The sequence below is a fragment of the Stegodyphus dumicola genome, chromosome 3, assembly GCF_044657685.1.
Source record: "Stegodyphus dumicola isolate Sdum_Otavi_A_Nest chromosome 3, ASM4465768v1".
Lineage (NCBI taxonomy): Eukaryota > Metazoa > Arthropoda > Arachnida > Araneae > Eresidae > Stegodyphus > Stegodyphus dumicola.
The window spans coordinates 154,952,168-154,977,765 of NC_140770.1; the positions used below are offsets into that span (position 1 = coordinate 154,952,168).

General features: G+C 34.5%; 1 protein-coding gene across 4 annotated transcripts in view; it reads right to left on the bottom strand.

The window, feature by feature from the left end:
* Positions 1-25,598, bottom strand: part of LOC118192727 (uncharacterized) — a 305,586-nt gene that overhangs the window by 6,252 nt on the left and 273,736 nt on the right. For 3 of the 4 annotated variants that reach the window (XM_085813519.1, XM_085813518.1, XM_085813520.1), the window contains one exon: positions 24,701-24,844. In XM_085813519.1, coding sequence (XP_085669645.1) covers positions 24,701-24,844 — 144 coding nt within the window. Of the gene's footprint in view, positions 1-24,700; positions 24,845-25,598 lie in introns of those variants that run through there. The other variant, XR_015040322.1, reaches the window with a different exon arrangement.

The following is a 25,598-nucleotide window of genomic DNA, read 5'->3' on the forward strand; positions in this document are numbered from 1 at the left end:
AATTTCACGTCAAGGAACATGAGGCATATGTTAGAAAAAAAGTAACACAGAAGTCTTCTGTTGCTCAACATTGTTGGTCCGAAAATCACACTTTCAATTTTTCTGCTGCCAAAATTATTCGAAAAACATCTTCTATTGGAGAACTGGATTTTCTACAGGCATTTCACATTCATAAAATCTTTCTGTTCTAGTTAACAATCCTAATTCCAATCCAAATTTGTCTTCGGCCTTTAAAGAAATTATGTTTTAGTTCTGGTTTTACCAATAGATGGCACCACTTGCTTATTCTTTTCCAGGCTTTCTTATCTAATCATTATTTCCTTTCTTGTTCATTTACGGTTTTGCAGCTGAGGATGGTGGTTCGGTAAAACCATCGAAACTAGTCCTGTGAAAATTTTGTAAATATAACGCTGATAGTTTGGAGGAACAAACTTGAAGAACACGAAAAACATAGGAATAAAATGAAGCTAACTTTTGTTTAGTCGGATGGCATGATTTAAAGTGTAGTGGAACGCAAACCTATGAAGGTTTACGGTGAACCGTAGTACTGAAGTTGGATGTATTACGTGTGACCAGAATATCTAGAAACAGAAGAGAATTACAAGTCTCAAGTTCAAAAGTGAACTGAATACCAGGATCAATAGAATTCATTATTGAAAGACATTATTTAAATCATCTTTATTACCTTCAAACAGGGTAAAAGTAACGTCTACGTAGTGGAACCATGCCGGGAAGTTTAATGTTTCAAACAATTTTGATTCATAATAATGCATGTAGATATCAGCCAGGATGGGACTGAGGGGGCTTCCCATGGCTAATCCCTCAGTTTGCTTGTAATATTTATTCTGGAAAACAAAATGTGTTTGTTTCAAATAGAGTTGAGTGAGAGAAATTAGCTCATCAATTTCGATGCAAGAGAAATGAAATTCGCGAAGTCTGGTTTCTAGACATCTTAATGCACCCTCCACTAGGACATCTTCCATTGGTAGAACTGGATTTTCTAGAGGCATTTCATGTTCATAAAAATCTTTCTGGTCTAGTTAACGATCCTAATTCCAATCCAAATTTGTCTTCGGCCTTTAAAGAAATTATGTTTTAGTTCTGATTTTACCAATAGATGGCGCGACTTGCTTATTCTTGTCCAGGCTTTCTTATCTTATCTAATAATTATTTCCTATCTTGTTCATTTGCGGTTTTGCAGCTGAGGATGGTGGTTTGGTAAAACCATCGAAACTAGTCCTGTGAAAATTTTGTAAATATAACGCTGATTTTTGTTGTTTGACTTCTGAATTAGTATTTATTCGGCGTGTTATTGTGTCTTAATTATAGAAGCCCCAAACAGGCTTATTTTTGCTTTCTTTTTTGCACATGGTGTTGCCGCCATTTTGTGATTGCATGGGTTTCAGTAAGTACATTTTTGCAATTTTCAAGTTCTGTTTATGTTTTGTATATTTGTATATTGTGCTTTGCTTGTCTGATTTCATGCATTTTGCTTACAAACGTTTTGTTTTCTATTCATTTCAGTGAGGGATTTTTCTGCTATTTTGTGTGTGCTTTATTATCGCTTAGTTAATTTAGTTTGATTTTCTGTATTGTTTGTCATGCCTTCATCCGTTAATCGTTTCACTAAATTACGCCTGAAACGGCAAAAATTCCTGAATCATCTTGACTTTTTACTTAAATGTAAATGTAAAAAATTGATCCCCAATTTTATTCAAATTAAATCTAATCAAAAACCTTCGAGTCGCGTTTCAAGAATTCTGTTAAATTGCGAGCTTGCCTTACTTCGGTCCGTCATAAGGGATACACGTCAACAATTGTCCAAAATTGAACATGAACTCTATAAGCTTCATCTGGAACTCGCTAAATCATATCCAAAATTCACTGCCCTTGAACAAAAGTCTTGGTCTAGAACGGAAAATGTAGTTAACCATCATAAAAACACCCTTGCAGTTAAATGTGAAAAACTTCTTTTACAATCTGCCAATTCAAGTAGTTCAAAAAATCTTCCCATTGTAAACATCAAGCCAATAGTATTTATTTCTAATGCTAGTCTTTCAGAAGAACAAGAGAGAATTCTAAAATATAATTTTAACTTCTCACAAACCTGTAAACCCTCGATTCCAAAGATTTTGGCTCCTATCGAAAAAGCTTTCAACGTCAGTAAAGTGTCATATTCACAGAAAGAAATGATTAGACATCTTATCGCTCATAATGTGAAATTCAATAATAAACCTTTGAAACCAAATCTAACTGCCAGAGAAAGAGCTACAATGCGCAAAATTCATTCTAACCCGGATATTATCATTTCAAAGGCCGACAAAGGTGGCTAGATAGTCGTCATGGATAAGAACACTTACATCGATGGTGTCACTAAACTCTAAAACGAAGGACCATATAATCCGATCCCTAAAGATCCTTCACCTTCGGACTTGTCAAAAATAAAAACTGCGATCAAATCTTCGCAAATCATTTCAAGCAACTTGAAACATTCGCTTATCCCATCTGTTGCGAATTGTGCCAGATTATGCTCTTCCCAAAATTCATAAAAGTGGTATTCCTTTCCGCCTTATTGTATCAAATTTAGGTACTGCTTCGTACCCATTAGCTAAATATTTAGTTTCTAGATTTTCAACTCTATTAGACAATAACATTTACACCATAAAAAATTCAATAGAGTTTGTAAAAAAGGTTAAAAATTTTTCTCCTAGTAATTTACTGATGGTTTCTTTTGATGTAAAATCATTACTCACCAATGTCCCAGTGGAGGGTGCATTAAGATGTCTAGAAACCAGACTTCGCGAATTTCATTTCTCCTGCATCGAAATTGATGAGCTAATTTCTCTCACTCAACTCTGTTTGAAACAAACACATTTTGTTTCCAAAATAAATATTACAAGCAAACTGAGGGATTAGCCATGGGAAGCCCCTCAGTCCCATCCTGGCTCATATCTACATGCATTATTATGAATCAAAATTGTTTGAAACTTTAAAACTTCCCGGCATGGTTCTGCTACGTAGACGATACTTTTACCCTGTTTGAAGGTAATAAAGATGATTTAAATAAAGTTCTTTCAACAATGAATTCTTTTGATCCTGCTATTCAGTTCACTTTTGAACTTGAGAGTTGCAATTCTCTTCCGTTTCTCGACATTCTGGTCACACGTAACACATCCAACTTCAGTACTACGGTTTACCGTAAACCTTCATCGGTTTGCCTTCCACCACACTTTAAATCATGTCATCTGACTAAACAAAAGTTAGCTTCATTTTATTCCTATGTTTTCCGTGCTCTTCAAGTTTGCTCCTCCAAACTAGCCCTTGAGAAAGAACTAAATTATTTAAAAGCAATAGCTATTGACAGGGGCTTTTCACCCAACATTATTAATCAAGCAGTTAAAACATTCTCATCTCAACATACTAAAAGGCACACTCTTGTTTTAGGAGATTATAAAAATTCTGTTGTCATTCCCTTCTTTCCATCAATTAGCTATAAAAGTGCACATATTTTGCAGAAATTTAACTTTTGGGTTGTTTATTCTCCCATCAATAAAATTCCGAGTTCCATACTCAAGAACCCCATTCCGGATATGAATTCCTGGGGAATTTATAGGATTCCTTGCCCGGTGGTTTAATTTACATTGGCCAAACTAAGACAGCCTTAAAATTTCACGTCAAGGAACATGAGGCATATGTTAGAAAAAAAGTAACACAGAAGTCTTCTGTTGCTCAACATTGTTGGTCCGAAAATCACACTTTCAATTTTTCTGCTGCCAAAATTATTCGAAAAACATCTTCTATTGGAGAACTGGATTTTCTACAGGCATTTCACATTCATAAAATCTTTCTGTTCTAGTTAACAATCCTAATTCCAATCCAAATTTGTCTTCGGCCTTTAAAGAAATTATGTTTTAGTTCTGGTTTTACCAATAGATGGCACCACTTGCTTATTCTTTTCCAGGCTTTCTTATCTAATCATTATTTCCTTTCTTGTTCATTTACGGTTTTGCAGCTGAGGATGGTGGTTCGGTAAAACCATCGAAACTAGTCCTGTGAAAATTTTGTAAATATAACGCTGATAGTTTGGAGGAACAAACTTGAAGAACACGAAAAACATAGGAATAAAATGAAGCTAACTTTTGTTTAGTCGGATGGCATGATTTAAAGTGTGGTGGAACGCAAACCTATGAAGGTTTACGGTGAACCGTAGTACTGAAGTTGGATGTATTACGTGTGACCAGAATATCTAGAAACAGAAGAGAATTACAAGTCTCAAGTTCAAAAGTGAACTGAATACCAGGATCAATAGAATTCATTATTGAAAGACATTATTTAAATCATCTTTATTACCTTCAAACAGGGTAAAAGTAACGTCTACGTAGTGGAACCATGCCGGGAAGTTTAATGTTTCAAACAATTTTGATTCATAATAATGCATGTAGATATCAGCCAGGATGGGACTGAGGGGGCTTCCCATGGCTAATGCCTCAGTTTGCTTGTAATATTTATTTTGGAAAACAAAATGTGTTTGTTTCAAACAGAGTTGAGTGAGAGAAATTAGCTCATCAATTTCGATGCAAGAGAAATGAAATTCGCGAAGTCTGGTTTCTAGACATCTTAATGCACCCTCCACTAGGACATCTTCCATTGGAGAACTGGATTTGCTAGAGGCATTTCATGTTCATAAAAATCTTTCTGGTCTAGTTAACGATCCTAATTCCAATCCAAATTTGTCTTCGGCCTTTAAAGAAATTATGTTTTAGTTCTGATTTTACCAATAGATGGCGCGACTTGCTTATTCTTGTCCAGGCTTTCTTATCTTATCTAATAATTATTTCCTATCTTGTTCATTTGCGGTTTTGCAGCTGAGGATGGTGGTTTGGTAAAACCATCGAAACTAGTCCTGTGAAAATTTTGTAAATATAACGCTGATTTTTGTTGTTTGACTTCTGAATTAGTATTTATTCGGTGTGTTATTGTGTCTTAATTATAGATCATCAGTTTAAATCTCGTAAGATGGCATACAGAAATTCTAAAATTAAAAATATGAAACCGTAATTTATGAAATAAAGAAGAATTATGATCTAAAGGTTATCAAAATTTACAAAAAAAAAAAAAAAAAAAGCTTAATATTTATTTGTTTACTTTATTAAACATTTCTTTCAATGTAAGTTGTTTAAGTTGCTTCGTTTTATGTGATAATACTTTCTCTTTAATTCTATAAACAGACATAATTTCGTGCCCAGTTACAAAATTTCGCTGTTCAAGTTCCGCTGTGCCGAGAATGCTGACTAACTTGTCAATCGAAATTTTTTCGTTTTCACTAACCTCTCTGTCACCTTTTTCATATGTTTATCCATTTTTTGCAGCAATTCCACTTTTTGTTTGATGGACATCGAAACATACTTTCGTTTTGTAGATCCTTTGGGAGTTCCAGCATCGGAAATTCTATTTGACATTATCAAAAGTTCAAGTTTGCTTTTATAAATTTGCTCTTACAGTCTGCAAAAAATAATAAGCCGGATTCAATTCGAAGATTAAGGAACAACGCAATTATCAACATTAACTGAAATAGAGAATTAGATAATTTTAGCTTATACTGTCCGTTATACATAAAACGCACATGCGAAAACGTATTCTGCGCTCGCGCACAGGCATATGCGCAATCGTAAAGGTCTTACACGCACGTGTAAACGCCTGTGCGCATATGTCAACACGGCGCATGCGCAGAAAGTTTTAGCTTTGAGGTCCGGATTATAGATCATTCCGGATTATGGGTGTCCGAATTAACGACTTTTGACTGTATTAGTATTTCATTTGGCAATATTAAAGAAGTATTTTAATGGAAGAATTCACTATTGGATTATTTAAATTACGGTATAGCACTTGATGGTTATCAGTCTCAAAGTTTCGTTCGGTCTATTTGATTACACATTTTATATAGTGAAAACCATACACCACCGATCCAGTCAGTTCGTTCATCTGGAACCGATATCAGATAAACTACTAGTGTCCAGTAATTTTATTGCTCAGCCATTGGTGGATATCAGTTTAACCATTTGACTGCTATGTGGCGCAAAAGCGCTGCGTTCATTTGTCTCGAAAACCGTGAGTTTCAGTGTGTCTTTGTTGCTACCCGTGGGTGTGAATGTAGTCTGACCTCACACGTACTTTGTAACACGACTGCATTCAAAAATTTCATGGAGGAGATCTTTTTAAGGAAAACTTGCTCATATTCATATTGCACAAAAAGAAAAACCAGAAAATTCCCATATGGCCAATCCATTTTCTGGGATTTAAACCTGGGTTGAAGTATAAGTGTTCAGCTGCTGGTTTGTGAAATTTAATACCATACTTTCTGTTGTTTAGAAAATCAAAAAAGCAGAAAGAAAAGTATAACATTTCTTATCAAATCGTTGAGATAAAAGAGATCCAATGATGAGTCTAATTGGACAGACAGAAAAAGCTAAGCTTCTTGGCTAAGAAATTAATTTGCTAAAAGATAGTTGTTTATTTGGATTTTGCTTGGAAAATCAGATTAAATATAATTAAAATTGAATAAAGGAATTTACTATTGAATATGCTTGCAGAACAGAATGTTCAGTTTTATTCCTCTTCTCAATATACTTAACAGTGAAAAAAATACTTTTGTTGAAACAAAGGCGAAACCTATATATCCATTCTGGCATACAAGGTATGGCCAAGGCTTGCTAACTGTTAAGATTCCACCCTGGATGGAATTGTAAGGGAGAACACCTTGGGGTGGTCTAAGAGTCTTCCATCCCTCTTCCCCTACCACTAACCTCTCAAGAAGATTTCAGTTTCCCATGTTTTTTTAGTGCCCCCTAGTCGCACAGACATTATACACTTACAAACATCCATCTCTTCTCTAGGATTTGAACCCGAGTCATTCGGTATGCTAGTCAGTGACACTAACTACTATCCTGTCTTGTATCTGCTTACAATAAGAATTATGGAAATGTTGCTGTGTGACTAGACCATATAGCCATGCTAATTTCTTGCATGTGAATTCCACACTCCCATAATTTTTTAATAATACTTCTTAGAAAATAGACCCTTTTGTCTGCTGTAGTGCAGAACTGCAGAAAAGTATATTAGATTCATTAAAGAATCTTCTAATGAGAAATCCTATGTTGCATATAGGGAATAATGAAAATAGCTATTTACAGCTATTTATTATCAGTAGCTTCCTCTCTTCTAACCCTTTAGACAAAGATAATGTGATATACACCTAGTGATTGGGGGATAATGGTCATATAAAAAGGGCTATGAGATCTGGCCTGGTCATCAATGAGCTAATTGTCCAAGAAATTATTTTTTTTTTATTTTCTAAAACATTTTTTAAAAGCAACAGAGATTTGGAAATTTTCATTTGTTACACAATAAGTTGAAAATTTGGTTTGATATTGAAATCAGTGAAAATTTGATTTAATGCATAATAAAAACTCAACTATCCAGAAAACTCATTTAATTTAAATATAAAAAAGCCTACATTTAAATTATGTGAAACATACAAAGGGGCGAAAAAGAGGCATTTTAGATATAAAAGCTCATATTTTTATAATCGATGTATTCATCTGAAAGTAAAACATTTTATGCGATTATGAAATTCTGTGAAAGTTAATGAAACCTGTGCTGATCATCCTAGCAGAAGTTTACTCTTTATTTTTTTACATAATCTATAGTTACAGGTCATAATTTTTCACATTCCATAGGTAGTGTTTGTCTATTTTCAAATGAAGTCACATATCATCCTTTATTAATGCACACTTTGCTTGATACCAATATCGTTATAATTTTCAAATTACTCACTGCATGCTGTTCTGTTAAAGACAGTTCCTAAAATTTATTATTTTTTCATTTAATGGAAAAATGATAAATAGCAGTTATTGAAAACCAGCTTATTGATAATCAGGTTTGCATAAATCCAAGGCAAAGATCTTATGTCATGCCTATCTATTATTTGTACTAAATCACACAGTTTGACAACAATTTTTATTTGTTGAAAGGGGGTGAGTGAGTGAGTGATTATGGCGCAAAAACCAAAGATGATTATAACACGCCAAACACAAGATGGGATGATTACAATTGATGACATTAAAATTCAATAAATAAAAACAAGTAGACAAATGTACCAAATCCAGAGGATGAAGTCATATAAACACAAGTTAAAAGCACACATTAAAATTCAAGACACAGTCTTCAAAGCAAATTACATTAGGGTAATAAAAGCAAGTCTCTTTTAAATAATAAAATAAATTACAATTGACCTCTCTTCCGATTAAACGGTCGAGAGGTAAGTCACAGCTATTAAAATATTTCTGGCGAAGACTATTAAAACATGGACACTCAATTAAAATATGACGAACAGGTAAACAAACATTACAATTAAAATGAACAGGCTCATTTTCAGCTTTGAGAAGATAGTTATGTGTGACCAATTCTGAGGTGAGTCAAAAGAACGTCCTCCTTACGATTTTCAGCAAAATCCCAATGCTCAATTCTAGGCTTGATGTTTCTCAACTTGTTGTGATGCTGAACATCCCAAATTTGCTGCCATTTTTTCCGGACCTTTCCCTTGATGACACAGCAGATGTCTCTAAAAGGGATCTAATCTAAGAAAATAAGCCGTACCGCCAAAATTGGCACAACCGGCAATTTAAAAGAAACAAACTGAAAGATAACTGGATAAACACTACAACAGAATAAGGACTACTTATCCAAAAACTCATCCTCCGCTGAAGATGTGTCGGCGCCGCCAACGGGTCATCTCGACCTTCATTCAGAATAGAAACTACCTATTTCTTAACATAAAATGACTAAATTGAACTCAAGACAACTGCTACCCAAACAACAATTATAAAATACAAATATTGCCTAGCTTAACGAACAATAAGCATTTACAGTTTTCAGTAAATTATACATTGTATGTATACAAATTACATTATAATTTATGCAATTCAACTAAAAAATTTAAGCAATTAAACAAAAGGATCGAAATATACATAATTATTCAAATTGGTAATAATTTTTATAAGTCCTAATTCAGCTTTATTATTGCTATATAGATATTTTTCATTATTTATAGATATATTTCGAAAATATTCTCCTCTAATTTCCTTCGTTAAGGCACAGTCCCAAATGTAATGTCCATTAGATGCTCCAGATGCATCCTGACCACATCGGCAATGAATATCTTTCCCATGAAACCTTTTTAGATATTCTGGAAATTGGCCATGTCCTGTTATCAATTGATTTAGCAATCTATTGTAACTTAATCTTTGCTCTTTGACAACAGGAAATATTTTATAAACCTTTCATCCAGTTTTGTCATAATGCCATCTTTGTTGCCATGTGTGGAGAATCTTGTCATGTAGTACACTCTTAATATAATTAAGAGATAAAGGAACCGTGATATCAATATCTGTATTATAGCATGCTTCCTTAGCAGCAGAATCTGCTGCTTCATTTCCATAAATATTCGAATGTCCTTTTATCTAATTTATATGTAATTTCATTTTTGAATTAATATTGTGAATATAATTTCTGACTTTATCTACTTTTGCAGATAAACATTTTCTAGAATTAAGAGCTCTAAGGATGCTCTGGGAATCTGTGAACACCGAAATCTCCCAATTTGTAATATATTTCTCATTTTCTTCCTCATTAGCCCATCTTATGGCGTATTCAAAGGCAATAAGTTCTGCATCAAAAATAGTTGAATTATTATTCAATCTTAATTTAGATTTATATACAAATTTATTATTTGCAAAAGCAACAAATGCTGCTCCAACATTTTTATCAATCACGGAGCCATCAGAGAATAATCCCAAACCAACACCAGTTGGAAGAAGTGTCTTCCAGGTAACCTCTTTAAATTGTGCCAGATGAAAATAAAACTTTTCTAATTTTGGATCAATTTCTCTATTAGAAATCTTCAGGTCACAATAATCTATATTCTTCTTCATATGAACAGCTTTATAAATCAGCGTTTCAGCTTCAGCTACTAAGTCTATAGGCGTAACTCCAGCTAAGACCTGTAGGCTGGTGGTAGAGACTGTTCTGTAGCATCCCGTAATGGGTAGCATTGCAACCCTCTGAATCTGTAGCAATTTATTTCTCACCCTTTCCGTTCCAGTCCACCAAACGGGTGAGCCATACAAGATTATTCGTTCAATTCCTCTATTGTACAACTCTTTTAAAATACTTTTACTTTTAAAAGAGTCCATACATAATAATCTATTCATCTTATTCATAATCTTAAAAAATTTTTTCTTTCAATTTAGTCAAATGTGGCAACCAACTTAAATTTGTATCCAAAATTACACCTAAGTATTTAAGTGTTTTTTCGCTGTGGATTCTTTTTCCATTCCACGTCAATAAAGGTAATCTGATTAATTTTGAGCCTTTTGGGATTGTTATCATAGCCATTTTATCTTGGCTAATATCCAGCTTATTTACTTTACACCAGTTATAAAGTTTATCTAGAGCATTCTTTGCTTTTTCTTCTATAATTAATCTATTATTTCCAGAAATCACCAACACAAAATCGTCAGCATTAGCCTGCAAAAATACATCCTTTTCAAATTTCAATTGTAAGGCAGTATCAGCCACCAGGTTCCACAGTGTAGGACCTAAAACAGAACCCTGAGGAGCACCTTTATTATAATATTTCTCAATATTTATATTATTTCTTCTGTAAATAATTTTCCTATTATTTAGATAACTATTAATAATATTGAAGAGGTTTTGAGGACATTTTAAATCTAGAAGTCTTGATCTGATGCTGGGCTACCGTAAGCTATTAAAGGCATTGCTAATGTCGATTGCAATCAAAGTAGTATGTAAATTCTTTATCTTATTAATTCTTATAGTGTCAATAATATTATTAATTGCCAAGATAGTATCTTTTCCTGGCGTAAATCCATATTGATTTGCATTTAGTAGATTATTGCTACCAAGAAAATAAACAAGCCTATTGTTAATCAATTTATCGAGAACTTTACCCAAAGTGGGTAATAAACAAATCGGCCTGTAAGAAGCCGCTTGCTTAAGAGGTTTATCTTGTTTTAAAAGCAAAACCAATTTGCCAATCTTTCATGTCTCAGGAAAATGTCCCTGTTGAAAACAAATATTAAATAGATCCAAAATGAATTTCCTATTTACATAATAAAGTTCTTTATAAATTTCCAAAGGAATGTTATCACGACCGGGAGCTTTATTCATTTTCATACTCTCCAGAGCAGCAGAAAGCTCATCGGCAGTAAACAAAACATCATTAAAAGACTCCAAATCAACTTTTATTTTCCTTCGGATATACCGATGTTCACTTTCATCCTGCTCTTCTTTATCTTCCATAAAGTGGAAGTTCATAATTTCTTTTATTGTATCTTCTATATTTTCTGTGTAAGTACCATTACTTTTACGGATAGCAGTAAAAGTGACAGGATTCATCTGCTTATCTGTGGCAATTTTAAAATGCGTGCCAAAGGGACTTTGCAGAGACAATTTATCCCATATTTTAATCCAGTGATTTTCCTTTGCAATTCTAATGTTCTTTCTATATATTGCAAGATGTTTACAATAAATTTTTTTATAATTTAATCTATCTTCGCCACAAGAATTCTGAAATCTTCTTCTAGAAGCTCGAACTTTTTTCCTTTCAGTATTTAATCCATTATTCCACCATGGAGAATAGTTTTTCTTTTTTCCTGTATCGTTATAATTAAACCGAACATTTTCACATATGTCACATATGATTGAATTAATTTCATGTAATTGAAATTCTATATCTTCATTGATTTCAATGCCAGAAAAATTTTCAAACATAAACTCCTTTAGAGCAATCCAGTTCAATCTCTTCAACTTAATTTGGTTATTTTGTGTATCATCAATTATCACATTTCTAATCTCAAAATGAATATAATTATGATCACTAAGGCTAATTTTATCAGCAACTTGCCAGTTACATATCTCAATGTCTTTAATCAATCTGGAAGCAGTAATATCAATCCATGAATTTCCTAATACTGAAGAGTATGTGGGAAAACTGTTTCTATTGTTGTTTACAACAAAGTTATTTTCAAGTAAAAATTCTGCTAATTTTTTTCCCCTTGAATCCATGTGGTTTTGGCCCCACAATGGATGTTTACAATTGACATCACCATTTATTACTAATGAAGTATTTTTAAATCTATCAAACAAAGAAGACAAACAACGTAAATGATCATCAATAGTTTCTGATTGGGAAAAATAGCATGTAATCAAGAGAAAAGGACTTTTTCCATCCACCAAAACAGCAACTATGTCTTTAGAAGCATAAATTTGTAAAATGGATAAATTTTTATTGAATACAAAGACACCAGATCTTATGTTCTCACCTTTATTATAATATGCTCTGGCACTTATTGGTAAACCATACATCTTTCCTTGATAAACATAAGGTTCTTGTATGCAGATCAGATCAGTATCACTTTCTGTAACCTCAACTCTCAATTGTTCTGTGGCCTTGATTGCATGATGTAAATTGATTTGACAAATTTTAATTGTATGAGATTTACAAGCCATAATCAATTTTTTTGGTCAATAAATCAACTTGTCTAATATAACAAGGACATTCTTTAAATGTATTTTCATGTTTAGCATTAAGGCCCAGTCCAAATCTCGAATTTGCTATTGTACAATTATAACATTTATAATCTGTTGCGGTACATTCAGTTTGAGAGTGACCTTCTAAACTGTATTTATTACAAATAGAGGTTTTTGTACAAGCTTTTTTAATGTGTCCAAAACCATAACACTGTAAGCATCTGGTAACTCTTTTATATTCTCTAATCTGGTGCCTTGTCCATTTTACTCTAAAAGGGATAAGGCGACTGGACAGTTCAACAGCAGATTTGGCTGCGATGTCTGCAAGCTCATTTCCCTTTATTCCAGCATGTCCAAGAACCCAGCAGTACAGGACTTCATATCCTCGAATCGTTAAATTTATATGAATTTTGAGAACATCCACTACCACAGGATTCTGAGTGTTGGGAAAAGCTTCCAAGGATTTAAGAGCACTATACGAGTCTGTATAAACTACTTTAACTGAACCTGTAACTGAACTTTTTGAGATGTACAAAAGACCATAATATATTACAGTTAGTTCAGATCTTAGGACTGAGAAAGCATGGTGCAGGCATCTGCCCTCAATGTAATCTTCAAATACAAAAGCCATCCCGACATGATCATTTAACTTTGATCCATCTGTGTATATCGGATAATAACTGCTATATCTTTGCCTGTGCTCAGCGAAGAGTTGTCTGTAAATGATCTCGTTAGTGCTCGCCTTCACGTGATGTTTGAAAACATCAAGAAGCTGAATCCGTGAATTTTCCCAAGGTGGAATTTCAAAATTCTGTACTGCTTGGGGGTGTATATCAGAGAGGGAAAGTTTTTCAATGACAGGGCGAACTCTTAAAGGAAAAGTAGGAACACAGGATGAACGTGTTTCAAATAATGTGTTACACTCATTATCAAGTAAGCACAGCTTATTGGGATGTTCAGGTTGGGATAGAATATTAAAATATTGCAAAAGGGACAATTGCTCATGCCTCAGATAAAGTGATGGTTCATTAGAGTCAACGTATAAGCTCTGGACAGGAGAAGTCCTGAAAGCTCCTGAACAAATCCGCAGACCTTGATGGTGAACAGGGTCCAGTTTTAACAAAACAGATGACCGAGCAGATCCATAAACAATATATAGCCATAGTCCAGACTAGAGCGGATAAGCGCTCTGTAAATGCGAAGCATGGAGCAACGCTCTGCACCACGAGGTGTTCGCCAACACTTTTAAAATACAGTCAAAAGTCGTTAATTCGGACACCCATAATCTGGAATGATCTATAATCCAGACCTCAAAACTAAAAACTTTCTGCGCATGAGCGTAGGCATTTTACGCGTGCGCGCAAGACATTTACGACCACACATATGCGTCTGCGCAAGCGCAGAATACGTTTTCACGCGCGCGTTTAATGTATAACGGACGGTATAATCTAAAATTATCTAATTATCTATTTCAGTTAATGTTGATGATTGCGTTGTTCCTTAATCTTCGAATTGGAGGATCCGTCTTATTATTTTTTGCAGACTGTAAGAGCAATTTTTTAAAAGTAAACTTGAACTTTCGATTATGTCAAATAGAATTTCCGATGCTGGAGCTCCAAAATGAAAGTATGTTTCGATGTCCATCAAACAAAAAGTGGAATTGCTGCAAAAAAATTGATAAAGACATGAAGAAAGTGACAGAGAGGTTAGTGAAAACGAAAAAATTTCGATTGACAATTTAGTCGGTATTCTCGGTACAGCAATTACGGGACTTGAACAGCGGAACTTTGTAACTGAACAAGAAATTATGTCTGTTTATAGAATTAAAGAGAAAGTATTATCACATAAAACGAAGCAACTTAAACAACTTACATTGAAAGAAATAAAGTAAACAAATAAATATTAAGCTTTTTTTTTTTTTTTTTTTTTTTTTTTGTAAATTTTGATACCCTTTAGATCATAATTGTTCTTTATTTCATAAATTACGGTTTCATATTTTTAATTTTAGAATTTCTGCATGCCATCTTACGAGATTTAAACTGATGATCTATAATCCGGAATCGCCGAAGTCCCGACGAGTCCGGATTAACGACTTTTGACTGTATTTAGTGTTTTTAGACACTTCTTTCTCAGGTTTAAAACATGAGAAAGGAAAGTCAATTTTCGGTCGAATGTCACTCCTAAAAAGTTTACTTCAGGCGCAACTGGAATAATTGCACCATTCAGATATAACTCAGGTTCAGGATGGAGATCACGCTTCCTACAAAAGTGCACGCACATAGTTTTCTGTTTTGAAAAAGTAAATCTCTTTTTCTCTGACCATTCTTGGATCTTATTCAGAGCCATTTGCAATTGCCTCTCTACGTATCTCATGTCTGCCCCTCAACAGCTAATCTGTAAATCATCTACATATAGAGATCCCAAGATGGTGGGAGGAAGTTCTTTTAATACAGAGTTTATTTTTAGGCTGAACAGCGTTACACTAAGCACACAGCCTTGAGGCACACCCTCTTCCTGTTCAAAAACATTCGATAAAGCTGAGCCAATCCTTACTTGAAAAGTTCTATTGTACAAGAAATTCTGAATAAAAATTGGTAGGTTTCCGCGCGAGCCACTCTCGTGAAGATCGCGAAATATACCGTATCTCCATGCCTTATTATAAGCTTTCTCAACGTCAAAGAATATTGAGACAAAGTGACTTCTTTTGACAAAAGCTTTTCGAATAGATGTCTCTAAAAGAAGCATATTATCTACGGTCGTTCTTCCCTTTCGAAAACCGCTTTGATAAGGCGATATAATATTATTCTGAGAACAGCTCTCCTCCATGCACTGGGGAAGGTACGCTCCTTCCACACTCTATTGTAAAGAGTGAGAAGGGCAGATGCTTTAGCATTTCGTAATTCACGCCATCAAGACCCGGAGAAGACCTATGTGTCTGCAATAAAGCACTCCTTAATTCAAGCATAGTAAAGTCTCTATTGTAAGGCTCAGATTTGGAAGAGTTGAATGCGATGGGATTTATTTCAGAGTGCTGCTTCATAGAGAGAAATGCAGGTGAATAGTTTCTGCTGGAAGAAACGGCAGCAAATGTCTCACCAATAGTATTCGCAATTTCTTCTATGGAGCTAATCACTCGGCCATCTTTTTCCAAAAAGGAAAGTGAGTGGTCTTTATATATGCCGCATGCTTTTCGAACTCTTTCGCAAACCCGCTTACTAGGCGTGGAGGATGTTATTGATGACACATATGAAATCCAAGAATTCCTTTGGCTCTGCCTCCTTACTTTTCGTGCATTTGCTTTGGCCCTTTTAAATGCTATGAGGTTTCGCAATGTAGGATATCTACGAAAAATACCCCATGCTTTTTTCTGTTTTTTCAGTGCTTCATGACAGTCGCGATTCCACCATGGTTTCGAATATTTTAGTATTTTTCCTGATGTTCTAGGAATGGAAAGCATAGCTGCCTCAAAAATAGTATTAGTAACAGCTTCAACAGCATTATCGATATGCGCATCTTCTACCATTTCATCTGTGAGCTCTGCAATGGAAGAGAAGAGTTCCCAGTCTGCCCTATCGAGTATGAATCGAGTATGAATCGACATGGGGTTTGCTCCTCTTCGTGCAAGAGATATAAAAATGGAATAGTGATCGCTGTTGTAAAGATCATTTCCCACACTAAAAGTGCAAAATGGCAACAGAGATGGTGAACAGATGGCAAGGTCGAGAGCATGGAATGTCCTCGAAGGCTTATGGAAGTACGTATCCTGCCCATTATTCAGGAGACAAAGACTACGATCTTCGATCATCTGCTCAATTTGTCTTCCTCAGCAATTTTTATCTTTACTACCCCAGAGCGGACTATGGCCGTTAAAATCTCCTATTATGATGAAAGGCTCAGGCAGCTGCTCTAAAAGAGCATTTAAATCAATGTGCTCATTAGGAGGTAAATAAATAGAAACGACTGAAACTACAACATGAAAATTTACTTGTACAGCGACAACTTGGAGAGATGTCGTCAAAGGAAAGGAACTTGAGGAATAGTCCAGTGAGGTGAGGAGACCTACACCTCCACTGGCAAGCTCACCTGCAAGCTTATCTTTCCTGACGAAAGAAAACCTCCGAAGTTTTGCATGTTGTACTGGTTTCAGATTTGTTTCCTGTATTGCTAAGCACACAGGATGATACGCATTTATTATAGATTTGATGTCAAGCAAATTTCGGTGGAAACCGTGACAGTTCCATGAGATGAGGGTGGCCATTATGAATGGTTTTTGTTCTTTCTGTGCTGTTCTTTTGTTTTTCGTGGAAGTAGATGCCTGGGAACTTCTAGACCCTCTTCTACTTCCATACTATCTGAATCCGTAGATTCAGAAATCATATCGTCAAGAGAGCTATTGTTAGGACTTCTATTTTCATTAATTATTTTGTGACTTTCAGTTTTAGGTTTACTTTGAATGACTGTTTCTTTTTTTTTTTTTTGTATTAAATCAGTTGCATTTTCTTTTTTCTTGGTGGATGTAGTCGGTTGGGTTTTATTTGGTACAGTCTGCGTGCCTATTGATGTTTGGGTGGCAATGCTACGTGTTGTTTTCTGCACTGGCATATGATTTGTTTGATTGGAGCTGTGTGCTTTGAACTAGTTTTCTGGCTTCAGCATACGAGATGTTCCTGGTAACTTTTGCAGTCTGCACTTCTTTTTCGGATTTCCATTTTGGGCACAGGCGTGAAAATGCTGGGTGCTGACCCTTGCAATTTATACACAAAGGTGCTGTGTTGTATTTTATATGTGTTGGGTACGTGCTCAGTGATGATTACAAGATGTACAGAAACATCGTTTATTCTACATTGCTCATCTACTATACTATATTACAGTTATAGTTACAGATAATAATAGATACAGTTACATATATAACATCTCCCTTTTTTATAAAAAATAATAATAGTAGTAAAATTAAACATATTCTTTTAAATAATAAGGTTTCTTAACAGTCCTACCAGATCGAGTGACATAGTTATGTCCATTTGAAAAATTTGATGATACTATACCTCTTTCACTATTTGGTGACACAACACTTCTGTTAGATTTTGAAGGACTTACAGGCACATCTAAATTTGTAGTGCTCCTACTATTTTCATGTATCTCGGGTTCATCTATAACTTCATTCTCATAGTTGTTTTTATTGCAAACTCTTCCTGATTAGTTCCTTTAAGAAGGTCTCTTCTGTTCCTTTCTACAATTCTTCCATCTCTTCTTATAATCCTATATGAACGTGGTCTTTCTGCTTCTTCTATAATTTTCCCTCTTTCATTTAGTTTTTCCCCTTTCTCTTTTATGTAAACATGATCTCCTGTTTTCAGTGGTTTTAATGGTCTTGCATTCCTATCATAATTACTTTTTTGTAAGGTTTGTCTCTTCTGTAAGTGTTGTCTATGGACTTCATATCGTTTAGCTTGGATGAAATTCTCTTTTATAGGCATCAATCCATTTACTTTTCTTCCAAACATCAATTCTGAAGGTGACTTAATTTCATCTGAAATAGGAGAGTTACGATATTCCAGTAAAACTAAATATGGATCCTTGTTGTCAACTACAGCTTTTTCTAACATTCGCTTGACAGTTTGAATATGTCTTTCAACCATTCCATTAGACTGTGGGTATTTTGGACTTGAAGTTCTGGTTTCAAAATTCCATCTTCTTGCAAAATCTTTATATTTCCTGCAATTATATTGTGGACCATTATCCGAATATACTATTTTCGGAATACCATGTCTTGCAAAAATTGATTTCAATTGCTTTATCACTGCTACACTTGACAAATCTTCCAAATGTCCAATTTCAACATATTTGCTAAAATAATCTATAACTATTAGATAATCCCTTCCTTGCAAGTAAAAGAGGTCTGTTCCCAATACTTCCCATGGACCATTAGGTATTTCTTTAGATATCATTGGTTCTTTAGTATTAGCTTTGTGTAACCTTAAACATGTTTGACAATTCAGTACCAAATCTTCAATTTCTTTGGACATTCCTGGCCAATATAATATTTCTCTTGCTTTGATCTTGCATTTTACTACTCCTAAATGACCATAATGAATTCTGCTTAACATATCTTTTCGTAAACTTCTTGGTACAACAACACAGGAATTTTTAAATATTAATCCATTTGCTTCTGATAGTTCTTCTCTGAAGTTAAAATATGGTTTTGCCAGTTCTGGAACCATACGTTTTTCATCTGGCCATCCAGTTTTAATTAATTTTCTTAAAACTTGTAGTTCTTCATCTTTTTCTGTTTCCAGTTGAAAAACTTCCATTTTACCATTAGACATTGGTATACATTCTACAACTAATCCAACATGAGCTTCTATTTCTCCTTCAAAGAAATCAGATCCTTTATCAGTGAATGATCTTGATAATGCATCCGCTATAAAAAGTTCTTTTCCTGGTTTATATTTTATCTCAAACTGATATGGCTGTAATCTTATACACATTCTTTGTAGTCTTACAGGACATTTATTTAATGGCTTTTTGAAAATTGATTCCAGTGGTTTATGATCACTTTCCACAGTAATATTTTTTTCAAATATATACTGGTGAAATTTCTCACACGCAAATACAATAGCTAAAGTTTCCTTTTCAATTTGAGCATAATTCTTCTGTGTATCTGTTAATGCCTTAGATACATATGCCACTGGTAAATTATTCTGCAGTAAGACTGCTCCTAGTCCTTCTTGAGATGCATCTACAGATAAAACTACTGGCATGTTTATATCATAATACTGTAAAACTGGTTTATTTACCAAGACATCTTTTAGTCTTCTAAATGCTTTTTCATGTGTTGCATTCCAGTTCCAAATAACTTGTTTTTTCAACAAATCTCTTAAACATGATGTCAATTCTGATACATTAGGTATAAATCTAGAAACATATGTAATCATTCCTAGGAAAGTTTCTAATTCTTTCACATTTTTTGGTGGTTTTATATCTAGAATAGCCTTAATTTTGTCTTCATCTGGTTTTAAACCATCTTTAGAAAATATATGTCCCATATATTTCACTTCATTCAGCCCAAATTTACATTTATTTAAATTAAATTTAACATTCTTTTCTCTGGCTCTGTCCAACACCTTCTTTAATCTTGAATCATGTTCTTTTTTATCTTTACCCCAAACTAATAAGTCATCTACATATATTTGAACTCCTTCTAAATCACTAAAAATTTCAGAAAAACTTCTGTGGAAAACTTCTGGTGATGAACTCAGTCCATATGGCAACCTCAAAAAACAATATCTACCAAACGGAGTGTTAAATGTAGTAAATTCACAATTTGAATCTGACAGTTTAATTTACCAAAATGCTTTGTTTGCATCTAAAATACTAAAGACCTTTGCATTTGTCATTTGAGATGAAATTTCTTCAAAGGTTGGTATGTGATAATGTTCTCTCAGTATATTTTGGTTAAGGTGCTGAGGATCTAAACACACTCTTAAATTTCCATCCTTTTTCCTTACTACCACTAATGAATTCACGAATTCTGTTGGTTGGTTAACTTTCTTTATAATACCATCTTTTTCCATTCTTGCTAATTCCTTTTTTAATGGATTTAATAAGCTAAGTGGAATTTTCCTACAGGGTTCTATTTTACCAACAGCTCCTGGTTTTAATTTAATATGATATGTATATCCAGTTAAATTCCCAGTTCCTTTAAACAAATCTTGATATCCTTTTAAAAATTCTGGTAACTTTTCATTAGAATCAGGATTTACTGTACAAATCCTTTGTATTAGGTTTAATTTTTGCAATGTTGGTAAACCTAAAATAGCTGGAACAGTTTTATCACATGCTACGACTTGAAATTCTATTTCATCCTTGTTCTGTTTCGATGTTTCACATAATAATTTACATTTTCCAACTACATCAATTGTAGTACCATTGTAATTATTTAAAGTGACTTTTGATTTAGTCAAACATTTCTCTCTTAAATTTAATTGTTTAAATTTAGGCAATGGTAGCACATTACACTGAGCTCCAGTATCCAACTTAACAAATAAATATTTAGATATGTTTACTTTTAGTTTTTCAAACCATTCGGTTTTATTTTTAGAAAATGGATTTATATCTTCTACTGACCCTAAAATATATTCATTACCATTATTATGTAACTCATGCTCTAAATTATTCTGTACAACATTAACATTTTTAAAAGTGCACATTTTAGAAAAGTGATTTTTCTTTTTACAGTACAAGCAAACCTTATTATAAGCAGTACAGTTGTATAACTTATGAAAAGTTCCACATTTTCTACATGGTTTTGGATTATTGTACTTATTTCCTTGATAGTTTGAAGAAGATTTAGTACTTTGTTGCTTTTGTTTTACATGAAAGTCTTTCTTACAAGGCTGACTTTTTTCCTCTGAAGGTCGAAATTTATTACGTTTGATAGCTTCTATTTTATGTTCTTCAGTTAAAGTTTTCAGCTGAAGTTCTGCTAATTCAGAAGCTTTACACATTTTAATACATTTCTCCAATGTTAACTGATCTTCCCTTAATAATCTATCTTTGAGATTTTTATTTAGAATTCCACTTACTATTCTATCCCTTATTAAACTATCTTTTAATTCTGCAAATCCACAGTTGCTACTTAATTTCTTTAAATCGGTTAAGAAATCATCAAACGATTCACCTACATGTTGTGTTCGACAGAAAAATATATGTCTATCAACACTTTCGTTTGCTTTCGGTATGCAAAAATTTTCGAAAGCTTCAATTACTTTGTCAACATCCTTCTTATCTTCTTCACTTAAATTAAAAGTATTAAATTTTTCAAGTGCTTCTTCACCAATAATATGCAATAAAATAGCTACTTTAATTTCAGGTGATTTAGTAATACCACCAGACGCTAACATATAAATTTGGAATTTTTGTTTCCATTTCTTCCAATTTTCGCTTAAATTTCCTTCGAAACTTAGATTACTTGGTGGCTTTAATACATCCATATTTAATTTAGGACTTTAAATAGTTTATATATACGTATTTTTAGCCACTTCCAATAAAAATAAACAACTCACTTACCAGCGATATAAGTTTCGATTTCACAGTACACAACTTCCCATGACGTTTTTATTTAGGACATCTTTACCGAGGCTGCATGGTTCTTCAAAAAAGATTTTCTTTTTTAATCAACGACGAGCTGCGCCATGTGTTGTATTTTATATGTGTTGGGTACGTGCTCAGTGATGATTACAAGATGTACAGAAACATCGTTTATTCTACATTACTCATCTACTATACTATATTACAGTTATAGTTACAGATAATAATAGATACAGTTACAGTTACATATATAACAGGCACAGCGGTACAATTTTCAGAATCGCGGCCAATCTACGAGCATCGGGCGCATGTGAGGCTGCCACGACAAGTCATCTTAGAATGGCCAAAACGATGGCACTGGAAACATCGCATAGGGTTAGGAATATAAGGTCTTACATGAAGATTTAGATATCCAGCCTTAATATTCTTAGGCAGATCAGGCGTGTTGAAGGTCAGGATCACGTGTTTCGTGTTAATCAACTGGCCTTTCTTTCGCATCTTGATCCGCCTAGCACCACAGACATTTTGGTCAGCTAACTCGGAGATGAACTCTTCTTCTGAGACACACAGAAGGTCGATCTCCGAGATCACACCTCTACAAGAATTAAGTGTTTTGTGCGCTGACACAGTTATAGATATTTCTCCAAATTTGGTTTGTCGGGAAAGAGAAGCAGACTGGGTGCCTGATAGGGTATCAATAAGCAGGTCTCCTGATCGGAGACGCTTTATGTTCCTTGGTTCACCTATACATGAATGTATATATTTGTTTACAAGAAAAGGAGACATCTTTTGCAGTTCACCAGATGGACTAGAGACAACAAGGAAGCGCGGACAATCAGTAGATTCTTTGGCATTTGCATCGGTTCGGATCTTCTTGGTACTGGATTTGTCAATAATTTCAGTATCTTTGTCATTTTCATTGGTACGGATCTTCTTGTTAATTGATTTATCAACAATTTCAATATCTTGGTTGGTGTCTTTTGAGTCAGGTTTTTTTTTAGAATAAAAAGAGAAGCCATAATTGAAAGAGAAAAAATTTGGGTCCGATGGCCCCGCCCACCACGGAGCCCAAGGGAACACAGATTCCTGTGTTAGAGCTAGCTGGACTTATACGCAAACTGAAGGCCCACAGTCGGCTTTCCCAAAAGCAGGTACTCCCGAGAGTTTGACCCCCAAGCCACTGACACAAAGACTAGTGACCAGCCGATTGACACCCGTCAGGATGACTAAGGTGCCTCCCGTTCAGCTGAAGCAGAGGCCAAATTAGTGTGTTGCGGACAGTACCTCGCCCCTCAACTACCAGGACCCTCCTTTCCGGCAACACGGTCTCCACGCACGGCAAACACGTGGGCAGTTTTCTCGCCACTCAAAAACTAGAGACAAGGTCTGTTCCAGTCTCTCGTGACGAGCCCCAAACTCCGTAGAGAGAAACCACAAGGGAGAAGGGAAGGGGAAAAGTTCCAGCCAAGAGGAGAGGAGACGGAAAAGAGGAAAGATCACTAGGGCTCCAGGATTGTGACACCCGTCTCATCAAGAAGATGATTGATCCCCTGAAGGGCTAGGGTACCTCGGGATTGCCACACCCGTACTCACAAAAGTGAGCCCCCTGAGGGATTTATTTGTTGAAAATAGTCACTGTTTAAATATACCAATAACAGTTTTCTCAGCAGAAAGACACAATGTTTATCATAAAATTTTTAATATCTCACATGTTCCTCCTTCTTTTTCTGTGGGGAGTGTTTAATTCGGAGGGGAAATTCTTGGAACATTATTATGGTGGGAAGGGAGGGTAATCAACATTTTTTGAAAGGTAGCTCTGCAACTATTATATTACATTTTTGATGCTATACATGGCTCCACCAGTGCCAAAAGTAACCAAAAGACCGCTTTATGCCAGTAGTTTGAACCCAAGTGAACAGATTGGCTGCATGACAGGTTTTTGTGTAACATCAATATAAATCAGTTTCCCTTAGAAAATTCACCACAGAGGATCCATTTCCTTTGGCAGAAAGGCCTCATGTGCTTTGTCATACTCAAATAACTCTAATCATCACCATTTAAATGTTATAGACAGGTAGTCCTAGACATGCTTTTATGATGGCTTTTTAAGTCTCTCATTTGCTTAACTGTTTGTTAAAAAAAGTTACTGAAATTCAGAAATATTCCATTTATTCAATGCTGGATAGCCAGGCTTTTATTGCAATATGATAATCACATAAAATTAAAGCAGTTATAATAGATAACACATACGAGAAACAAGGTGAGAAATTCAATCTAAGCTTTGAAAACAATGCAATAAATTATGTTCTTGTTGTTACTAATCCCCTTGGGACAGGAAAGCCTACACCAAGTCAAAGAGACCTTGCCGCACAAGTAAATCATTGACCTCAGCCGACAGCTGTCTCAAGGAGACGCCAATACAATCCAGTAGGTGAGCGGGAGAGGCAGGGAGGGAACAGGCACACAGAAGGAAGGTTCTGTCCCCCTTTCCCCCCGAATGAATTTCGTGGATCGAAGATGCCTATTTCTGAATTTGGCCATGGCCATTGGAGAGATCTAGTTCTTTTACTCAGAAGTGACAGGCCTGGTTGCTCAGCGATATACCATTTGTGAGCAGGAGAAATTTTCCACACCAAGTTCGTTTTATTTTTGTAGTGGGAATGTATTACAGTTAGGATTAAATCAGTGGAAGTAAATGTATGAAGATCACAACCTTTCCTTGCAAGATCATCAGCTATTTCAATATCATAGAGGTCTAGTCAGTCTTCAGCCCTCGTGGAACTTCACCTCAAGTGAAGCTGCATATTACCCTTTGCCATGGCAGTAAATTATTTCTTATATGTAGCGCTCAACAAAGTTTTTCATAATTCATTACGAAGCATGTGACTGCACAATGAAAAAACATTTAGAAAGTAAAAGTATTACACTATGGATAAAAATTAAAAATCAAGCAAATTTAATAAATATTATTATTTGCAAAACTGAAATGAATTAAATTTACTTTTGTTTGCTTTGAAAAATTAATTTGGAGCTTGTTCAACTCAATCAGCTTCTGATTGAGTAGCAGATTGAGTTCATCAGCTTTCTGTTCAGCTTTCATCAGCTGTTCCTGAAGCCTTTCGCACTCCTGCCGAGAAGATAGGATCTGTGAAGGTAAATAATAAAATAATACACAGATATTTTACATCTCTGAAGAAAAACAATGAGAATATCAATAATTTTATTATGCAAATAATTTGTAGAATAATATTGAATATTTATACATAGATAAATATAGGAACTAAATTTACGTAGTATATATATTTTCATACAGTATATAGATTAGATGTAATAATATTACCACAGTTTATTGCTTCAATACTTTATATCTCTATTGCATATTATTACTTATCTGTAGGATTATGATAAAAGCAAAATAATTTTATTGAACTACATAATTTTTTTAATCTGACAGTTCTTATTTTATGCAAATACATGTAATAGTAATTTTAAAAGATAGAATGACACCTGAAAATGAGCATTTGATCAACTGAAAATGAGCACTAGCAGCATGATCCATAATTATCCATAGTTATGGGCCATGCTTGCTAGTCTTTGTTAGCTTAGGATTTCTAACACGTTCCAGATTCTAAACTGGTAATATGTCTAATGAAGACTCTCAAGACTCAGCAACCCATTGACAAGCAAGAAGACATAAACAGGCAAAAGGCTGTTCATGAAGATCATCAAAAGATCACTGACAGTTCCTAATGAAAAACAACATGGTGCTGGCATCTCACCTATGCTATTCACCGGATCTTGATCAGTGCGAATTTTTTTAATTCCATAGACAAAGAAAGCTCTCAAAAATTAATTCAATAATATGGATTGTGGAAAAAAATATGCTGCTTTGGCTTGAA